General features: G+C 40.4%; 2 protein-coding genes across 2 annotated transcripts; both read left to right on the forward strand.

Moving 5' to 3' along the window:
• Positions 1 to 542: 542 nt before the first annotated feature.
• On the forward strand, positions 543 to 5,587 carry LOC131951462 (uncharacterized). Its single transcript, XM_059313882.1, has 10 exons — positions 543 to 562; positions 1,168 to 1,474; positions 1,867 to 2,075; positions 2,244 to 2,491; positions 2,902 to 3,137; positions 3,754 to 3,847; positions 4,158 to 4,274; positions 4,521 to 4,765; positions 5,196 to 5,348; positions 5,438 to 5,587. Exons 2-10 carry the CDS (start codon positions 1,184 to 1,186, stop codon positions 5,528 to 5,530), a joined length of 1,686 nt encoding a protein of 561 aa, XP_059169865.1. The 5' UTR covers positions 543 to 562; positions 1,168 to 1,183; the 3' UTR covers positions 5,531 to 5,587.
• A 2,364-nt stretch (positions 5,588 to 7,951) lies between these two features.
• Positions 7,952 to 20,942, forward strand: LOC131951443 (putative acyl--CoA ligase YdaB). The gene is made up of 9 exons (XM_059313849.1): positions 7,952 to 8,334; positions 14,284 to 14,492; positions 15,058 to 15,305; positions 16,425 to 16,660; positions 17,169 to 17,262; positions 19,257 to 19,373; positions 19,699 to 19,943; positions 20,146 to 20,295; positions 20,762 to 20,942. Exons 1-9 carry the CDS (start codon positions 8,044 to 8,046, stop codon positions 20,852 to 20,854), a joined length of 1,683 nt encoding a protein of 560 aa, XP_059169832.1. The 5' UTR covers positions 7,952 to 8,043; the 3' UTR covers positions 20,855 to 20,942.
• The last annotated feature ends 2,332 nt before the right edge of the window (positions 20,943 to 23,274 follow it).

Below are 23,274 nucleotides of genomic sequence, written 5' to 3' on the forward strand. Positions count from 1 at the left end.
GTGACACATTGCTTTTGTGACGTGACACTGATTGTGTGACGTGACGCATTGCTATTATAACGTGACACTGAATGTGTAATAAGTGACGTGACGCTTTGCTATTGTGACGTGACACTGATTGTGTGGCAAGTGACGTGACGCGTAGCAAGTATGACGTGACACTGATGTGCCACGACTCCCCCCCCCCCCCTGCAGGAGATATTTATTTTGCTCCTATCTCTACATGTCGTTAGGGCAGGTCAGATGAGTTCACAGAGTGCATTGATCATATATTTACTCTGTTGTTCGATCTAATGACGTCATCGGTTGAAATTATTCAATATGACTTAATACGAATGAGGTCACTAGACCCGTTTAATATTTAAAGTGACTTAGGTAGCCTTGAGTCACTCAGGGGTAACTCAGCGTTTACAACTGGACTAAAGAATTCGTAGACAATATATAAACCCCAGATCTGCCTTGACTATGTACAGGGTCGATTCTTTGCGTCTAACGAATATTGCATTAAATATTTCATCAACGAGAACTTTATATTTCAAATATCAGCGTTTTATTTTTTTAGGTAACTAGATCTTGTTATTTACTTTAGATTTCCTGAAGTTCTCAAACTGTCATAAAATAACATATAACGACTTCCGTAATGCACAGCAACGTATTCTGTAATGTGAACGTAACTTAGCGTCAGCTTATAAACTTCAAGTTAATAGTTACAATCAAAATATTCAACTGCAATTATTGGCGTTCTGTTCATAGCCATGGCATATTCGTAGGATGAATTATTTCTTGACAAATAAAAAGTTCCTTGCTACTGAAAATACTACGTCCGTTGTGTTTATTTTTCTACAATGTAATTAGCATCTCTTGATTTGTAAGTAAGCTTCAATGTCGACATAAGTATAACATGGTCTCACTAAGACCTGATACAACAGTTAAAGTAAGTTTACTTCAAAAAACTTTTGATAGATTTATTCACCCATATTTGAGTGAAATCGAAGACCAAAGAATTATTTTCCGCGTGACTAGACACACATTGTAGGCCGTGGTACGTTCACCAGCATGGAGGTGACTGCATTTTTTGACACGAACTTTAATCAATACAGCTTCAAGTTGAGATGGTATGATGCTGTGATAAGAAGTTCCTAGTTTTTTAAAAATTTTCTCCGACAGAAGAGTGCGCTAAAAGATGGGCACCACAGTCAGCTCAATGAAAGACTTGGATACTATCCCAAAGCGGGTGAAATATTTGTCTGAAGCTGCACCACAGAAGGAACTCTTCGTGTTCTATGATGAGAAGAAAAGAAGTTCCTTGACAGCGCTGGAAGTCTATCAGATGTCTGGACGGTTCGCCAACAGACTCAAACAGGAAGGTTTCCAGCGTCATGATGTCGTCTGCAACACACTGCCCAACTCTCCAGAGCGGGTCATCACTGACCTTGGCATTGTGTTTGCTGGGTGTACGCCCATAAATGGTCACGTGAGCAGACAATTGTTCAATATTTAAATCAATTTCCCATTTAACTTTAGTCTTTAAAAAAAAAAAGAAATCACTTTAGCATATATTTGTTTAACATTGACATATCTATAAAACCATCTATAAATGACTATCACTAAATGACCATAACTAAATAATCATAACTCTATGATGATCAGTAAGCCTACTAGATAATCATCAGTGTTAGGATTAGTACTAACTTACCTGTGTATACATGTAGACAATAGTCGGTTATCTCTTTATTTGTATAGTATGTTTCTTCAGTCAACAACCCGTTCATATGTTTTAAAAAATATTTTACGTTTGACACGAGATAATAAAACACACCTAAAAACCCCTTTAAAGTTGAAACTCATATTGTTTGTCATTTAAAGGCCCTGCTTGCCGACGGCTCTGATTTGTTCCATGTCCTGAAAGTGAGCAAATGTCGAGCAGTGATTGTGTCTGACGAGGCCAACTCTAACGCCCACAAAGTCCTGCAGCCTTTCTACAAGAGCGACTCTCATCACCTGTTTAATACCCTTCACCATAAGGATCTGCCTTCTCTTACGTCAGCCATTGTTGTTTCCAGGGAAACCAAAGGGTAAAGTTTATGTCACGTGGTTTTAGTTTACAGCACAATGGAGCATTTCTAATGCTAGAAACTTTTGTTTTTCTGTTTACGATGTCGAGCTCCCTGCATAACAAACTATCAACACAACAGATGCTTTAATTCAACTTGCAAATCGAAAGAAATTTTTTTTAAATCTAGGTCAAGGTCGCCGCTGATGGACCTATTGAGGTCTTCAAAATTAGAGACGCTGACAGACTCTGTCGTGCCGGCAGACCTCGCCTTTGTTTTTGCAACTTCCGGCTCGACCGGCTACTCCAAACTTGTGCCCCGGTCCCACGAGGAACTGCTGAGGACGACGGACGGTCTAGTGGCCAGGTTCTCGGCTGGGAGGAGCGTGACCAGCCCCGGCGAGAACAAGGTCAAGATTTTCAACGACCGTCTGCTAGGTAGGAACTGTCTTAAGATTCAGTACCAAAGTACCACTTGTTTTTCTTACTGTTGTATTATTTATAGGCAACAAGCATGTGAACTTGTGACATTAAAACACGCGTTAATTATAACGTTAATTAATTTCTAGAAATTAGTACATCTCTTATAATTTAAGACTTACCTTGCATTAGCGAATGTAATTGAATTTAACACATAAGTCATTGTGTACACATTGGTAAGGTGATTGTGGCTCGTCAATACATTTCTACAGAGACAAAACTTGTATCGGGGACCTGCATGTACCATAGAGCCCAACCTTGACGGCCGGGTTTTTTTGTAGTCCCTGCATATTTTGTACTGTTGTAAATCTCGTCCTTTAACTGGTCAAATAAAACATAAAGAAGCTACCATACGATCTTGATCTCAGGTTGGATGGGTGGATTCCCAGCAGAGGTCTACTGTAACGGCGACACGCGGGTGTTGATGGACGTCTACCGGAGGCCGTGCAGCCTGGAGGCCAAGTGGGACGCTGCCGTGACGGAGAAGTGCGGCTCCTTCAGTCTCTCTCCCAGGGAGGTGGACGCCGTGCTGAGACACGCAGAGAAGCAGGGGACACTGGCACAGGAGATGGCCATCTCGACAGGTGGACAGCCGCTCACACAGGTTGGTGACATGAGCGACACCAGTTAGTGACATGGTTGTCGCCATTTTGTGACGTCAGCTAACACAGGTTAGTGACATGGCTGATACAGGCTAGTGACGTCAGGTGACACAGGTAAGTGAGATGAGCTGACACAGGCTAGTGACGTCAGCTGACACAGATAAGTGACTTCAGCTGACACAGGTTAGTGACTTGGCTGACACAGGTAAGTGACGTGAGCTGACACAGGTTAGTGACCCTAGGACGGTCGATGACACATCTAAGCTGCCCTAAAAACAAGCCCGCCTACAGGATCTTTGAGCTATTAATTATCTTCAGCCAATGAAGAAACCAGTTTAATAATGTCTATCAAATAAACACAACTTGTTGCTGGGATTGTAAAAAAAAAAGAATAATTACACTAATGAGCTCACTAACATAGGTGTATTGTGCTGTCAGATGGAGCAATACTTTTAAAACAAAAAGTTGCCAGTCATAAAAGCAACAATATCTATGATTGTCCTATATATTTGGTACATTTTAGCAACAAATATCAAACAGGAATACTTTTTTTTTAAAGTTGCCAGTCATGAAAGCATCAATATCTATAAATGTCTTATATATGTGTTATCATTTTAGCAACAAATAACAAAGATGTTGAAACTGTCCAAGAGAATTATCATCGGGTACGGTTCAACAGAATCTGGGGCCATTTCATCAGCTGTTGTCGTAGGTAAGCTTTGATTGGGTGAAGGATTATCTAGCGATAAACTGGCACATGTTTAGATTGTGTTGGTCAGACATCCTCTTGGTGGTACTCTGACAGACATTCTCATGACTAAACGAGATACTATCAAGAACAGTTTAATTATTTTTTGTGTTTTTGTTAAATAATGCAAGCGATTTCATAAAATAGTTTTTATATATATATATATATATATATATATATATATATATATATATATATATATATATATATATATATATATATATATATATATATATATATATATATATATATATATATATATATATATATCCAGACAACAACTACACCAACTTTAGTTGTGGCAAGCTGAGCCCAGACATCACTTTAAAGATCACTAACTCAGCTGGAGAGACTTGTGGACCAAACGAATATGGAACTATCTATGTTAAAGGTGGGATGTTACATTTTATAAAGTTAGATTAGTGTTGTTAAAATATGGAGCCGTCTATTGGATGACACATTTCACAGACATATTTCAGTAGTCCAGTTATCTTTTTACATAATAGCAAAACGAAACCAAAAATGCATTATTATTTCCTCCATTAACCTCAGCTCAATTTAGCTCCAGTTTGGTTCGAATACTATTTTTATGCTCTGTTTGCAAACTCCCAAACTTGTTCTGACAATTTTGTGGCAGGCAACTTTGTACTGAAGAAATATTTCAACCGTCTGGATGAGCCGGACCAGCAGACGACCAAAGCCTTCACGTCTGACGGCTGGTTCAACACCGAGGACTGCGGCTGTCTGGACGGGGACGGCAACATCTACGTTGTGGGGAGGAACAGCGACACCATCACCCACGGGCTGTTTGCTGTGTACCCCGGGTGGATCGAGAAGAAAATTCTGGAACATCCACAAGTAGAAGACGTGTGTGTGGTGCCGGTGAGGGGTTTTGTTGTTGTGGGGTTATGGTTTGGACTTGAATTATAACCGTGACTTCTCTGTAAAGTTTAAAGTGAATGATATAGATGGAAAATATTGTCATATATTATACACTTTTTTTCTTATACCTGTAACTGTGAAGATATACTTGAACATCTTCTGAGTGAAATAGTGTTTACTTTTATAATCCATTAATTTATTTTGGAATTCAAGTTTCTCTTTTTGTACTTGAAAAAATAAATACTTTTTTATAATTGTTGAACTATTTCCATCTTCAGAAATTGCATTGAGTGCCAATTAAGGCAAATAAATTAGAAATTCTGGAGAATATAAACCCCAAAGTGTTGCTTAATTTCCTATGATTAGTTTTGGGCGTGCGCCAATGTAAAAACAAAATTGTTTCCAGTTATTGTTTTAAATTTTTGTTTAGGTGTCCGATCCAGAAATACATCAGAAGATCTGCGCATGCCTGAAGCTGTTTCCCGGAAGTGGAGTGACCGAGAAGGAGATGAGGGAACATTTTAACAAGAAGATTTTTGCCAACGTTGAGCAAGGGTTGACGCCCATGCCAGAATACATCATGGTACGTCACACAACTATTTCCGTCCTACTAATTTTATTTTTGGTACAATCCGAAGCTGATTGTTTTTCATTGATTGCAAACTATTTCAGTTGTTCCATGACGACTTCCCTCTCACCCCCACGGGGAAGGCACACAGAGAGGAAATAAAACGGTTGGCTGAGAAAAAGTTTGGACGCAAGTAAAATAAGACGTGCAGCCACAATGTTTCAGTTAGTCTCAAGTATGGAGAGTATTTCTACTAGGGTAAACATTATACATCATGTGAAAATGTTAAAATAAGAAAGTAATGGATTATATGTTTAATATTCTTTGTTAGACTAAAGGGCGTTAAGAATACCGGGGAAGTAATCAAATACTGTGTTAACGGATTTTGAAAAACAAAAACCGAAAATATTTTTATTGAGATTATTATATTTATACATCTTAAATCTAGCAAATTCAACATTATCTTCAATTACTTTTTAGTAGCATCAACTGTAGCTTTAACTTTATTTTATCTCATAAACTCACACAATAACTTTTAACATAAATTATTTCTTTAATAATATTTTAAGCCATTAATCATTAGTAGGATCTCTAAATTGTTTTAGAAAAATTTTGTTATTTTTAATTAAATCTGTATGAGTCTTTACAAGCCGATGATGAAAACTGTAATACTAAAGCGAACATGCAAGGCAAAATGGCGCTGTAAATCACATGTCTGAGGAAAAAAATTTCATTATATAGGCTTATAATTATTTTATGTAATAAAAATATTTTTAATCTTATTAAATGTCTTTGATTTAATTTCCATACTTTTGCACATACATTCACATGTTGTGAGAGGACAGCGATTTATAAATGTCACTTGCTCTATAGTAAAACATGGTTGTGTAAATAACACAGAACACCCCATTCCTTTCTACCAAATGTAAATCCGTAAAGGGAGGGGTAACCTAGTTTACCTCCAATGGCTACTGACCCTTAGTGCAGCTCCAGCTAAACTCTGAATTGTTAACAACACTAATTACTACTCTAAACTAAACTACAACACTTTAATCTAAACAAAAACAAATATTATTTTAATAATAAAGAACAAAACAAAAAAAAAAACCTTCTCCAAGACCAAAAGCAGATTTTTCAAAAGTAATGTCCTTACGTCATACTGTATGGCAGCAAACACTGGAAACAACAGCCACCAGCAGATGAAGTTGGATCTTACGGCAAGAATATCCAATGTCCAATTTAATTAGACATTAAGTTAATCATTAAAAAAAATTAAAACAGTAATAATAAACCGGGAGTGATCTCCCCTAAACTTTCTCGAATATTTTATATAACTTGGAATATAGACATGATTTTTAATTACCTTAACTTTTAAAAATAGAATAGAATCTCATAGAAAAAAGAATTACGCACCAAGCGAACGCCAAAACAAAATGTGCATAATAGTGCGCAATATTATTAGTACTTTATAAATTTACATGCGTTTTTTGAGAAATCGGAAATAGCGTAAATTAGTACTTCCGGTCAATGGAAATTACTCAAAATTTGATAGAAGGTAGAGAATTAGATCTTTTACTTACATGTGAAATTTCATTTATCTATCTGAAATAGTACTTAAGTTATAGGCTTTTGAAAAATTTAAAGTAGAAAAAGTACCACTTCCGGTTATCGGAAATCGCTCAAAAGTTGATCAGGATCTACGATTTTTATAAAATACTTATATATGAAATTTCATCAACCTAGCTGTAACGGTACTCAAATTATCGTGTTTACACACAGACAGACACACAGACATACGGACAAGATTGCAAAATTATGTTTTTCCGTATCAGTGAGGTGTAAAACGTCGAGATTTGTAAAAATCTCGATTTTTTTTTTGCACGATTACAAGACTTTCTCTATACTTCGTATATACGAGAAAGTAAAAATGTAGTATATTCAATAATAAAAGGGAGATAACAAGTTTAATTCCACGTATCACTGGATGTGTGAGCAGTATTCACAAATGTTTTCACGCCCTAAAGCCGACGCTGGACTAAGAAAATTGTCTTTTAGTCGTTGGGGTAGTGGCGTAGTTAAAAATTGTGCGATTTTAAAGTGTAAATATAGTAATCAGTGTTTTAAAACTTAACCAGCTTATTGAACTGCTATATCTACTATATCTAAACACTAAATGTTAAAAAATTAAATCAACAGTTAAAACTTTTCCATTAATAATCTTTTAAAAAAATAAGAAAATAAAAAGTTTATTTCTTTATGTAACATCGTTGATCAGTAAAACATTTATGTACGAATAAAACATAAGATTAGCAAAATGGGAATGTTAGCAAATCATGTTTAAATTATGGTAATGATCTAATGAATAAATGACCCCTTGACCTGTCAACAAGACGTCTGCTTCTGTTAACAAAAAAAAATGTGTATCTCGAACTACTTCTCAGCCGTTTCTAAAAGACTATGCCCAGTGCTCGTCACGTTCACTGCATTATGTGCGACTTTGCTTGCACGTATTTTATGTAACGTTAGATCCTAAATGTATGTGTTAACCCATATTTCAGGCGTTAAATATTGTCAGCAGCTGACAAAAGCATGCACTCGTTTCTCTTCTGATGGGTTTCAAGTATAAAACGATGCTATAGCACTGAGCTCTACCTAGTTGGTTTCAAGTATAAAACTGTTATATAGCACTGTCCTCTACGACGTTTTAAACATGTCCGCTCTGGTGAACTCAATGCAGGATTTGGACACAATTTCCAAGCGATTGAAATATTTATCGGAAGCCGCGCCAGAAAAAGAACTGTTCGTGTTCTACAGTGAAGACGGTCGACGTGCCTTGACAGCGCTGGAAGTCTATCAGATGTCTGGACGGTTCGCCAACAGACTCAAACAGGAAGGTTTCCAGCGCCATGATGTCGTCTGCAACACACTGCCCAACTCTCCAGAGCGGGTCATCACTGACCTTGGCATTCTGTTTGCTGGGTGTACGCCCATGAACGCTCATGTGAGTAATTTATTAGTAATTAATAATGATAGCTAGTAGATCTTTAAAATATTGAAAGCATTTAGCCTTCTGAACCACATTCGCTTTTTAAATATCTTTTGTACTCAATTAAAATTTTGCGATGGCAAAAAATAAGTCTTGATAAATCCTGCGTGTCACAACGCTGAGGGAAATAACTAAACATTGATATAAGAATTTTCTGATGTGTAATAAAACCACATTTTTTTAATATTCAGTTTTTTTTATGGTTGATAGTGATAACGTTAAAAATTCGTAATACGGAAACTGTCTAATAACGTCATTTCTTAATGGACCATTTTCAATGAGAAACTTTTTTTTAATTTTTAGTATCGGTTGATTATTGTTTACATCAGTATTTAACTACGAGAAAAATGGCCCGTTGAGGAAGGATACACCGGGCGCTAGGCTGATAGTGCTGTCTCTTTTCTCTAAACTAAAACCACCCCAGCCCCCCCCCCCACACACACCACCACCCCCCCCCACACCCCCCCACACACCCCCACACCACACCCCCCCACACCACCCCACCCCCCCCCCCCCCACACCCCGAAAAACATGTATACCGTCCCATTCAACGAAATATAATTATATACTTTTTCCAGTGTCCGCCCCCTCCCCGAAAATTCTACCCCCACCCCCGAAAATTTCAAGTACCCCCACCACTCTCCGGGGAGGAAAAAGTCTAAATTAAAACCACCCCCCCCCCCCCACCACCCCCCCCCCCCCCCTCTAAAAAACATGTCTACCGTCCCATTCAACGAAATATAATTATATACTTTTTCCAGTGTCCGCCCCCTCCCCGAAAATTCTACCCCCGCCCCCGAAAATTTCAAGTACCCCCCACCCCTCTCCGGGGAGGAAAAAGTCTGAAAGAAACACTGGTGTCGCGCTTAGCCACTACGCGAAGAATTGCATTAAAGAAATTGCGAGAAAACCACTTTTTAGATTAGACACATTAATTAGGCGGTAATTTTATTATAGAGTATCGATGAGGAAATTTCTTTTGAGTTGGGGAGGGGGGGGGGGGCTCAGACGTTCTTACGCGGGGGGTGGGGCTTCGCCCCTACTCGAAGAATTCTATGCAAGAAACTCTTCACGCAAACCATTTAGATTAGACAACATTTCCTTTTTTTCAATGTTTCAATGACGTCATTACATTACTGTGTGCACTCTCTGGTTTGAGATTATGTTCTACTCTACGCTAAATGTGTCGACGTCATATTTCGTTTTTCGAATTACTGTGCAGGTTTTTAAATTCCTTGTGTTTTCTCTAGAGCGTTCTTGTCAGACAGATAGATAGATAGATAGATAGATAGATAGATAGAGAGACAGCGAAACTATTATATAGAACGAGAAAAATGGCCCGTTGAGGAAGGATACACCGGGCGCTAGGCTGATAGTGCTGTCTCTTTTCTCTAAACTAAAACCACCCCAGCCCCCCCCCCCCACACACACCACCACCCCCCCCCACACCCCCCATCCACCCCACACCCCCACACCCCCCCCCCCACACCACCCCCACCCCCCCCCCCACACCCCCCACCCCCCGAAAAACATGTATACCGTCCCATTCAACGAAATATAATTATATACTTTTTCCAGTGTCCGCCCCCTCCCCGAACATTCTACCCCCACCCCCGAAAATTTCAAGTACCCCCACCACTCTCCGGGGAGGAAAAAGTCTAAATTAAAACCACCCCCCCCCACTCACCCCCCTACCCCCCCCCCCACCCCCCCCCCCCACCCCCCCCCCCCCCCCCTCTAAAAAAACATGTCTACCGTCCCATTCAACGAAATATAATTATATACTTTTTCCAGTGTCCGCCCCCTCCCCGAAAATTCTACCCCCGCCCCCGAAAATTTCAAGTACCCCCACCCCTCTCCGGGGAGGAAAAAGTCTGAAAGAAACACTGGTGTCGCGCTTAGCCACTACGCGAAGAATTGCATTAAAGAAATTGCGAGAAAACCATTTTTTAGATTAGACACATTAATTAGGCGGTAATTTTATTATAGAGTATCGATGAGGAAATTTCTTTTGAGTTGGGGAGGGGGGGGGGGGCTCAGACGTTCTTACGCGGGGGGTGGGGCTTCGCCCCTACTCGAAGAATTCTATGCAAGAAACTCTTCACGCAAACCATTTAGATTAGACAACATTTCCTTTTTTTCAATGTTTCAATGACGTCATTACATTACTGTGTGCACTCTCTGGTTTGAGATTATGTTCTACTCTACGCTAAATGTGTCGACGTCATATTTCGTTTTTCGAATTACTGTGCAGGTTTTTAAATTCCTTGTGTTTTCTCTAGAGCGTTCTTGTCAGACAGATAGATAGATAGATAGATAGATAGATAGATAGATAGACAGACAGCGAAACTATTATTATAAACTAGATAAATGGCCCGTTGAGGAAGGGTACAACGGGCGCTAGGCTGATAGTGCTGTCTCTTTTCTCTAAACTAAAACCAACCCACCCCCCCCCCCCACACACCCCCACCCCCCCCCCCACCCCACACACACCACCCCCACCCCCACCCCCCACCCCCACACACACCTCCACCCCCCACCCACCCCCACCCCCACCCCCACCACCCCCACCCCCCACACACCTCCCCCCACCCACCCCCCACCCACCCACCCCCACCCCCCAAAAAAACATGTCTACCGTCCCATTCAACGAAATATAATTATATACTTTTTCCAGTGTCCGCCCCCTTCCCGAAAATTCTACCCCCGCCCCCGAAAACCTCAAGTACCCCCTGCCCCTCTCCGGGGAGGAAAAAGTCTGAAAGAAACACTGGTGTCGCGCTTAGCCACTACGCGAAGAATTGCATTAAAGAAATTGCGAGAAAACCACTTTTTAGATTAGACACATTAATTAGGTGGTAATTTTATTATAGAGTATCGATGAGGAAACCACCCCACCCCACCCCCCCACCCCCACACACACACCTCCACACACCACCCACCCCCACCCCCACCCCCACCCCCCACCCCCACCCCCCACACACCACCCGCCACCCCCCCCCCACCCCCCCCCCACCCCCCCCCCCACACACGACCCCCCCCCCCCACCACCCCCCCCCCCCCGCCACCCCCCACCTCCCACCTCCCACCCCCCACCCCCCCACTCCCAAAAAAATCATGTCTACCGTCCCATTCAACGAAATATAATTATATACTTTTTCCAGTGTCCGCCCCCTCCCAGAAAATTCTACCCCCGCCCCCAAAAATTTCAAGTACCCCCACCCCTCTCCGGGGAGGAAAAAGTCTGAAAGAAACACTGAAACCAACCCACCCCCCCCCCACACCACCCCCCACCACCCCCCCACACACCACCCCCCCACCCCCCCCCACACACACACCACCCCCACCCCCCCCCCCCCCCCACACACACCACCACCCCCCCCCCACCCCTCCACCACCCCCACCCCCAAAAAAAACATGTCTACCGTCCCATTCAACGAAATATAATTATATACTTTTTCCAGTGTCCGCCCCCTCCCAGAAAATTATACCCCCGCCCCCGAAAATTTCAAGTACCCCCACCCCTCTCCGGGGAGGAAAAAGTCTGAAAGAAACACTGAAACCAACCCACCCCCCACACACCACCCCCCCACCCCCACACACCACCCCCCCCCCCCACACACACACCCCCCCCCCACCCCTCCACCCCCCCCCCCCCCCCCCCCAAAAAAAAAAAACATGTCTACCGTCCCATTGCAAGAAAACCACTTTTTAGATTAGACACATTAATTAGGCGGTAATTTTATTATAGAGTATCGATGAAGAAATTTCTTTTGAGTTGGGGAGGGGGGGGGGGCTCAGACGTTCTTACGCGGGGGGTGGGGCTTCGCCCCTACCCGAAGAATTGTATGCAAGAAACTCTTCACGCAAACCATTTAGATTAGACAACATTTCCTTTTTTTCAATGTTTACGCGATAATCAATGACGTCATATTACTGTGTGCACTCTCTGGTTTGAGATTATGTTCTACTCTACGCTAAATGTGTCGACGTCATATTTCGTTTTTCGAATTACTGTGCATGTTTTTATTTTGCTTGTGTTTTCTCTAGAGCGTTCTTGTCAGACAGAGCGTTCTTGACAGACAGCGAAACTATTATTATAGACTAGATAAATGGCCCGTTGAGGAAGGGTACAACGGGCGCTAGGCTGATAGTGCTGTCTCTTTTCTCTAAACTAAAACCAACCCACCCCCCACACACCACCCCCACCCCACCCCCCACCCCCACACACCACCCCCACCCCCCACCACACACCACCCCCACCCCAACCCCTCACCCCCAAACACCACCCCCACCCCCACCCCCACCCCCCACCACACACCACCCCCACCCCAACCCCTCACCCCCCACCCCCCACAAAAAAAAACATGTCTACCGTCCCATTCAACGAAATATAATTATATACTTTTTCCAGTGTCCGCCCCCTCCCAGAAAATTCTACCCCCGCCCCCGAAAATTTCAAGTACCCCCACCCCTCTCCGGGGAGGAAAAAGTCTGAAAGAAACACTGAAACCAACCCACCCCCCCCCCACACACCACCCCCACCCCCCCCCCCCACACACACCACCCCCCCACCCCCCCACACACACACCACCCCCCACCCCCACACACACACCACCCCCCACCCCCACCCCCCACACACACCACCCCCCCCACCCCCCACCCCTCCACCACCCCCCACCCCCAAAAAAAACATGTCTACCGTCCCATTCAACGAAATATAATTATATACTTTTTCCAGTGTCCGCCCCCTCCCAGAAAATTCTACCCCCGCCCCCGAAAATTTCAAGTACCCCCACCCCTCTCCGGGGAGGAAAAAGTCTGAAAGAAACACTGAAACCAACCCACACACCACACAGCACCCCCACCCCCACCCCCACACACCACCCCAACCCCCCCCCCCCCCACCCCCCACACCCACCCCTCCACACCCCCCCCCCCCCCCAAAAAAAAAAACATGTCTACCGTCCCATTGCAAGAAAACCACTTTTTAGATTAGACACATTAATTAGGCGGTAATTTTATTATAGAGTATCGATGAGGAAATTTCTTTTGAGTTGTGGAGGGGGGGGGGGGGGGCTCAGACGTTCTTACGCGGGGGGTGGGGCTTCGCCCCTACCCGAAGAATTGTATGCAAGAAACTCTTCACGCAAACCATTTAGATTAGACAACATTTCCTTTTTTTCAATGTTTACGCGATAATCAATGACGTCATTTTACTGTGTGCACTCTCTGGTTTGAGATTATGTTCTACTCTACGCTAAATGTGTCGACGTCATATTTCGTTTTTCGAATTACTGTGCATGTTTTTATTTTGCTTGTGTTTTCTCTAGAGCGTTCTTGTCAGACAGAGCGTTCTTGACAGACAGCGAAACTATTATTATAGATGGCTGTAAAAAAAACATTTTTTCTTATACCATGGTAAAGGAATCGATTTAATTTTTCTTTATTTAGTAAACGCGACCTTGTAAAATAACTCCTTTAAAGGGGTCTATAAAACGTTCGCTGGCATTGGTACTAACGTAAAGCGAAAATATGACTGTAGTAAAGAAGCTTGTCCGCTTCAATAAACGTTTTGAATAGATAAACCTGTTAATTAATGTTAATTAATTAAGTTGTACACCTGATCTGGTTTTATTGGCCGACATTGGTTGTCGGCTTGTGGTTGTCGGCTTGTGTAGGTGGGAGGTTTTAGAGTAAAATGGCGGATATACTTGTAAAACAATGTTTTTGATTTTATTTTGACAGAATATCCAGATAATTTTCATTAAACATAAACTATATATTAAATGTGTTCATGCTACCAGGGGGAAAGAAGTAAAATTTTATACATGTGAAATTTTATTTAAAACTATAATGTAAATCAGTTCACACAAATGAAGATAAAATGGTTTTAAATCCAAGGCCCTGCTTGCCGACGGCTCTGATTTGTTCCATGTCCTGAAAGTGAGCAAATGTCGAGCAGTGATTGTGTCTGACGAGGCCAACTCTAACGCCCACAAAGTCCTGCAGCCTTTCTGCAAGAGCGACTCTCCTCACGTGTTTAATGCCCTTCACCACAAGGATCTGCCTTCTCTGACCTCAACCATTGTCGTGTCTCGGAAATCTGAATGGTAAACTTTCACTTTCTAAATCAGGTTTCGTTTTGAATTAGTCACTATATAGATTAGTGAGTTTCCTTGGTTCTGAAGATAGAGTTGATATTATTCCTCGAACTCCTTGAGTTTACTCAGCGCTAATTGGAACCTAGCATATGTAGTAGAAGGTAAAGTTAGATCGTAATTGAAAAGTGCGAATAGTCGCATTTATTAAAGAAAGTATGTTTGTTTTATTTTTTTTTCAATGTATTTAAAAGCTGATTATGATAGGGTGTTAAAAATCCACTTTTCAGACATTCGTTCAAAATAAATTTTATATGAAAAAAGGCTATAACCCGTTTAGTCGCACGGAATCCGTAAATTATCTGCCTTTCTTGTTATCTCCCATACTGAAGCTAGTAATTTTTCAAATTAAACTATAATGACTAATGTATCTGAAGTTGTAATGAAATAGCTGTATTAGAAAAAGGGTTAAAATGAGTTACACGATTTGCCACAACACACAAAGAGACAAACAAACAGACACTGTGAATTAAATAAAAGCTTAAAATAATTATAAAATTTAACTGCGTCTAAATAGGTCAAGGCCGGCTTTCTTAGACCTTGTGAGATCACCAGACCTCGAGACTTTTGTGGAGACCGTGGGACCGTCAGATCTCGCGATGATCTTTTGTACTTCCGGCAGCACCGGCTACTCTAAACTCGTGGCCCGGACACACACGGAGGTTTTTCAGCTTAACATCGCCTGGTCGCTCAAGATGAACCCTGGTCAATCCGTGTCCCACCCCCTGGAGAATACAGAGAAAAGATTTGATGACCGTCAGTTAGGTAACGTTCCTAGAAAAATATATTTATAGAGAAAGTCTTGTAATCGTGCAAAAAAAAAAAAATCGAGATTTTTGCAAATCTCGACGTTTCACACCTCACTGATACGGAAAAACATAATTTTGCAATCTTATCCGTATGTCTGTGTGTAAACACGATAACTTGAGTACCGTTACAGGTAGGTTGATGAAATTTCATATACAAGTATTATATCAAAATCGTAGATACTGATCAACTTTTGAGCGATTTCCGATAACCGGAAGTGGTACTTTTTCTACTTTGTATTTTTCAAAAGCCTATAACTTGAGTACTATTTCAGATAGATAAATGTAATTTCATACGTAAGTAAAAGATCTAATTCTCTACCTTCTATCAAATTTTGAGTAATTTCCGTTTGACCGGAAGTACTAATTTACGCTATTTCCGATTTCTCAAAAAACGCATGTAAATTTATAAAGTACTAATAATAACCCGCACTTTTATGCACATTTTATTAGGGGACTTGGTGTGGGACGGAGTGGTCTAGCGGTAGAGAGTTGGACTGCTAACCCGTTAGTCTCGAGTTCGAATCCGGGTTCAAGTCATTAGACCGTCCCTGAGTCCACCCAACTCTGATGGGTACCTAACTCCTGTTAGGGAAAGTAAAGGCGGCTGGGGATAGTGCCGACCACACTATCTCTTCATATGCCGAGGTCACAGAAACAAGTGAACTCTACTTCACTTGCCCCATAGACCGTCAGGTTTGAAAGGGAAACGTTTCACTTGGTGTGCAATTCTTTTTTTTTTACGAGATTCTATTCTATTATAAAAAGTTTAAGTAATTAAAATCGATAACATATATTGTCCATGTCCTGAGTTGCCATCCCTAGTAATTTTATATTAGAATATTCGAGAAAGTTTAGGGGAGATCACTCCCGGTTTATTTCCAACACAAATTTAAAAAGAGTTGCAATACACTTTCAAATCCCTCTCCTCTACTACAACCATGAGTATGACGTTGTTCAAGGACGACTCATTATTATTAAACAATACAATTGCAAAAAGAGACTAGCTTCACTTCCATGCCTTATCTTCTAAAACAAACATGAAACCAGCAGTTAATGCCCAGCATCTTGTTGACAGGCTGGATTGGAGGCTACCCCTGGGCCACATTTAGTAACGGCGACTCCCGAGTTCTGCTGGACGTGTTCCAGAAACCATGCAGTGTCAAGGTCAAGTGGGACGCGTGCATCAAAGAGAAGTGCGTGACCTTGTCCTTGTTCTCTAGAGAGGTCGACCCGGTGTTTACTTATGCCTCCAGTCAGGGCACGCTGGGGCAGAAGATGGTCATCATAACTGGAGGGCAGCCTCTGCCTAAGGTGCGTAGGTCTATACACAATTCAGGTAAAAGTAGCCTTAACCGTAAACAAATGGGTTCCATCCATACATAAGTAAACATTAGCTAGTCTTAAGAAGGTGGTAGAATATAATGACATATTCAAATATGTTGTAATTGTGTATACTTTGAGAGGGATATATTGATGGGATTGTGTAAATAGATATGACATATACCAGCACTCCCCCCCCCCACAAATCCATGATACCTGCTGGCTTGCTGCTTGTGGTTTAACCAGATAATCCAGGTGTCACCACAAGAGAGCTATACCTCCCACCTCGTGACCGTGCTGCCTCCCCCACCCCATGATCATGATGCCACCCCTTACCTCATGCTAATGCTGCTTTCCACCACACCCCATGACCATGCCGCCTTCCACATGCTACCTGCTTACTGCTCGTAGTTTTACAACACGGAGATCCCCCACCATCCTTGTTATAGTTTAATATCGCTTTATTAAGCTGACGGTATATTTATTTTTATGGTTTCAGCCACAATTATCAAAGATGTTGAAACTGGCAGATGAAATTTTCTTAGCTTATGGATCAACAGAAGTGATGTTTGTATCAACATTATTTATCAGAGGTAATTTTAATTGGTCAAACATCGAAACCGTATTTTATGTGTGCATCTCACACAAACTATTTTGAACCTCATTACGTCACATTTGAGAAGATAATGTACATCAAATTCATTGATTTAAACATATGTGATTGCTTAACTATCCCAGATTTTTTTTAGAACTCAGAAGAATTTTCAACTTTTTACAAGCTTTTATTTAACTCACTTCCTCGTCAGTCTGTCGTCAGTCTGTCGTCAGTCTGTCTAGACGGAAACGCAGGAGTGAAAATTCGGACAGTTCTACTTGACCGATACGATTCACAGTTGGCACGTGGGTCAAGACATGAAGACAATGCAATCTGAAACTAAATTTGACTTAATTGGATGCCTAATTAATTTTTTATTAATTAATTAAGATTTGGACCGAATTAGTAGGCATGTCTAGCCAACCACACCACACGCGTCATCACCTTCAATAGCTGCGCCATCACGTAATGGCTGCGTTCAAAAACCATTGCGCGCCTACTGAACGTGATGTTCAGTAGGCGCGCAATGGTTTTTAGTCATGTAACTCTATTGGAAATAAAACATGTAAAGTACTGAAAAAAAAATTCATAAAAAACGTTTTAATAACAAGCTTTTATGTAATGATGCACTAAAAAGTAGAAAATAAATTATAGACTACTATTTAAATAACTATAAAGAAAAGCGTGGGTGTCTTCCTTAACATTAGTAAAGGTATCCAATAGATACTAAAGTGACCCACGTTTTTCTTTATAGTTATTTAAATAGTAGTCTATAATTTATTTTCTACTTTTTAGTGCATCATTTCATAAAAGCTTGTTATTAAAACGTTTTTTATGAATTTTTTTTTTACAAGCTTTTATTTAACTCACTTCCTCTGTCTGTCTGTCTAGATAGAAACGCAGGAGTGAAAATTCGGACAGTTCTACTTGACCGATACGATTCACATTTGACACGTGGGTCAAGACATGAAGACAATGCAATCTGAAACTAAATTTGACTTAATTGGATGCCTAATTAATTTTTTATGAATTAATAAAAATTTGGACCGAATTAGTAGGCATGTCTAGCCAACCACACCACACGCGTCATCACCTTCAATAACTGCGCCATCACGTAATGGCTGCGTTCAAAAACCATTGCGCGCCTACTGAACGTGATGTTCAGTAGGCGCGCAATGGTTTTTAGTCATGTAACTCTATTGGAAATAAAACATGTAAAGTACTGAAAAAAAAATTCATAAAAAACGTTTTAATAACAAGCTTTTATGTAACGATGCACTAAAAAGTAGAAAATAAATTATAGACTACTATTTAAATAACTATAAAGAAAAGCGTGGGTGTCTTCCTTAACATTAGTAAAGGTATCCAATAGATACTAAAGTGACCCACGCTTTTCTTTATAGTTATTTAAATAGTAGTCTATAATTTATTTTCTACTTTTTAGTGCATCGTTACATAAAAGCTTGTTATTAAAACGTTTTTTATGAATTTTTTTTCAAGTTTACTGAGGTGTCGTGTATAATAATTGTGCTCTATCGTTCAAACGGAATAGGCCAACAAGAGTGTTTTTGTTAACGGTCCTTTTTTCTTGCTTTATCTAGATTTTTAAAATGCTCAGCTGGGCAAGCGAAAGACATCGCTTACATTTGTAACTCGATCTTAACGACTAGTACAATGGTGGGGACACACTCATCAATTCAGGCCCATATCCAACACGATATACAACAAAATCCATCGATTTTGTCCTTGGTAAATGCCTATACTAACAAACAGTGAGGTACTGACGCCGACCACAGGATAAACGCCTATACTTCTTCATTATTTTAGTTTTTCATTGCTATTATCTTGTATTATTTAATTATTTTATTTTTTCTAAAAAAAGGGGGCCACTATTCTAAAGCTACGTGCATCTGAATATACTTTAAAAATATAAACAGTGTTAAAGAAAATGTCGACAAAGATATTCTATCTGTAATCGGTAATTTATCCCAGACGGTGACTACGAACCGTTCAACTGCGGCAAGACAGGACCGGAATGTGAAGTGAAGGTCGTAAATGCATCAGGAGAGGTTTGCGGCCCCAAGGAGTTTGGAACCATCTACGTCAGGGGTGAGAGTTATTTATAGAACCCAGTCGAGATTAAGAGTTTAACCTCCCTACCAACATTTGTATTTAAACTTCAATGATTTCCATCTGATCTAACTACCCTATTGCCATATGATCTAACTACCCCAGCTATAGTCTTCTACTGCATTAGAAGTAGGTGTAAATTTAATTTAAAAATTTGCCACAAACCAACAAAAAACTAGACATAAAATGATTAAATAAACGCCCATAAAAATTATCCGTTACAGATATAATACATATATACCATCGGCCTTATATTTTGAGAGTTCGTTTATGGCGATGGTTGAAGTTCTTTATTGTCTTACAGGACAGTTTGTACTGAAAAAATATTTCAACCAACTTGACGAGCCTGGCCAGCAGACGACCAAAGCCTTCACGTCTGACGGCTGGTTCAACATGGATGACTACGGCTGTTTGGACGAGGACGGTCGTCTGTTTGTCGTCGGTAGGAATAATGACGTCATCATGTACGGGGCTTTTGTGGTCTATCCTGGGTGGATTGAAAAGAAAATTCTTGAACACCCGGAGATTCATGATGTATTCGTAGTGCCGGTAAGAAAGTTGTCAGGCTCTTTTGACAGTTAACCTACTCATTTTATCAAGATTTATTTAAAGTTTACATTGATTAGTTAATATTTTAACCACTTGTATTGACAGTTACTTGGTTTTCGGACAAATTAACGACTTTTTTCATAGGCCAGTCAGGTAAAAAAAAAAAAACTGATTTCATTTCTTGATTTTCCCAATGTTTCAGGTATCTGATCCTGAGTTGTATCATAGGATCTGCGCATGTGTAAAATTGTCAGCCGGTAGTCAACTTACGACAGAGGATTTGAGGCGATATATTGACAGTTTGTTCTCGACTACACAAAGAGAAATGACACCAGTTCCAGACTTTATAATGGTAATATTTTAACGACATTTACATTTAATGGTAAATATTCTAGTTAGTTACAAGTATGAAAATATTTAGCATTAGCAGTGGCGTAGCGAGGTCGGGTGTCACCCGGTGCGGCACTTAATGGTGTCACCCCCCAGAGGCGCAACGACCCTTCCAGGGGACAAACTTTCAATTTTCGATTTACACACCCCTCAAACTTTCGATTTGCACCCCCCCCCCCCCTCAAACCTTCGATTTGCACCCCACCCCCACCTCTTAAAAGGCTATTTAACACTCTAATTAATCACTCTATTAAGTGGAATTATCATTTTTCTCTTTATATTTTGCTATTTTTTGCCTTGGTGTCACCCCCCTAAATGGTGTCACCCGGTGCGGTCCGCACCCCCCGCACCCCCCTCGCTACGCCCCTGAGCATTAGCATGATAACAATTACAGTTAATTAAAGTTAATTCCTGAAATAAATTTTCAGCTGTTGAAAGATTTACCTGTGACCAACACGGGGAAACCCAGCAGAACAGAGATCAGACAAATGGCTGAGGAGAAATTTGGGAACAAATCTTAGTGCAGCCATAGCTACAATACGTGGGTGGGTGGTACATGGATAATATCAGGACTAAATCATATAACTGAATAGATTTATTACTTTCAATGTAACTAAGACAAAACAAAACACATTTATGTCTGTAATTTAAAGTATGCTTTGGGTAGCTAGGTAATCAATAGTTCAGACGATTAAAAGTTAAAAATACAAGTGTTGTTTTTGTTGTGTAAAAGATTTTACAACGGGTAGCACATCAATACCTACAATCTCAGCTGTAAAGGAAGTTAATATTTTCGAGTTTAACTGTATCGATGACCACGGCATATGAAGAGCAAGTGTGGTCAGCACTATGCCCAGCGGCTTTTACCTTCTCTAACGTGAGGCAAATGTACAACAGCTGGGTGGACACAGCCTACAGACTCGAACCTACATCCGTATCAGAGATATTCTATTGGAGGTCGTGCTTTCCACCACCCCACCACACCGTCCCATAACAATAACAGGTGTTGACATCACATCTTAATTAAATGACAGAAGTTTTTACAGGACACCCACCTAAATCAAATGTCATCGTGTTTCACTAAAGCACTACCAGATGGTTAAACTTGTAGTAACTAGTGCTCATGGTGTTCATTATTATGCTATCAAATGATCAATCTAATCCTAATTTAATGTCAGTTTTCTAAAACCGAAATTCAAAAATAAAATCATGTGAATTAAATCTGTAAAAAGCTGTGAGTACATCATCAGTAGATCTAGTACAATTTTTTTTAATAAACTTTTTTTTGGATAGTGGGCATTAACTTTTTGGCAGGGCTCGTCTGAACAAGATCCTATAAAAGTAATAAGGTATTCTCTTGATTAATAAGTGTAAATTGGAAACTTGGTCGTCTTGTCTATACTATAAAGCTCAATTGACTTCTTTCTGTTATCTTTTTTTTTTGTTTTCTACTGCTTAATTAAATAAATACACAAGTCACAGAAAACGTTTTTCACGAAAGCCAGTGCAGGGCCTGACCTTGATGGTTGTTACATTATATGTATGTGTTAGTACCAAGTCTGCTGTTTTACTAATAAGACAATCAATATTAACGTTTATATGTGGGTGGAACACTTAACATATCGCAAACAAAAGCAGCAACACTAATTAACGCATTTCTATTGTGGTACAAGCATAGCAACATTTATTCAAGTACCCTTATATTCATGTTCAAGCACACAAGGTGTTGCCTGTCTGCAAGTCAGCGTTTAATATATATATTGATTGTAGCAAAATGTCAGCTAGACCTTAGGTAAAACATTTCTTATAGACTCTTCAGTCTGTGGGTCTAGTGGGACAGCCCTTTGGTCTAGGGGGAACTACTGAGGCTGCAGACACTGTGTTCACCAGATTCTTGTGTCCTTTTATAAACATGGAGATGTTTTCTTCGTCAATTTGTTTTGTCCCTTGATGAACATGTAGATGTTGTGTTCGCCAATTGTGTTCCATTTAAAGCTGTATGTGTTTTCTTAGTCAATGTGTTGTGTGTCTCGATGTCAAGCTGTAGATGTTATGTTCGCCAATTGTGTACCATTTAAAGCTGTATGTGTTTTCTTAGTCAATTTGATGTGTCCCTATGTCAAGCTGTAGATGTTGTGTTCTCCAATTGTGTACCATATAAAGCTGTATGTGTTTTCTTAGTCAATTTGATGTGTCCCTATGTCAAGCTGTAGATGTTGTGTTCGCCAATTGTGTACCATATAAAGCTGTATGTGTTTCCTTAGTCAATTTGATGTGTCCCTATGTCAAGCTGTAGATGTTGTGTTCTCCAATTGTGTACCATATAAAGCTGTATGTGTTTTCTTAGTCAATTTGATGTGTCCCTATGTCAAGCTGTAGATGTTGTGTTCTCCAATTGTGTACCATATAAAGCTGTATGTGTTTTCTTAGTCAATTTGATGTGTCCCTATGTCAAGCTGTAGATGTTGTGTTCGCCAATTGTGTACCATATAAAGCTGTATGTGTTTCCTTAGTCAATTTGATGTGTCCCTATGTCAAGCTGTAGATGTTGTGTTCTCCAATTGTGTACCATATAAAGCTGTATGTGTTTTCTTAGTCAATTTGATGTGTCCCTATGTCAAGCTGTAGATGTTGTGTTCTCCAATTGTGTACCATATAAAGCTGTATGTGTTTTCTTAGTCAATGTGATATGTCCCTATGTCAAGCTGTAGATGTTGTGTTCTCCAATTGTGTACCATATAAAGCTGTATGTGTTTTCTTAGTCAATTTGATGTGTCCCTATGTCAAGCTGTAGATGTTGTGTTCTCCAATTGTGTACCATATAAAGCTGTATATGTTTTCTTAGTCAATTTGATGTGTCCCTATGTCAAGCTGTAGATGTTGTGTTCTCCAATTGTGTACCATATAAAGCTGTATGTGTTTTCTTAGTCAATTTGATGTG

This window comes from Physella acuta, unplaced genomic scaffold, assembly GCF_028476545.2.
Source record: "Physella acuta isolate Inbredline_101_S28 unplaced genomic scaffold, ASM2847654v3 ptg000813l, whole genome shotgun sequence".
NCBI lineage: Eukaryota > Metazoa > Mollusca > Gastropoda > Physidae > Physella > Physella acuta.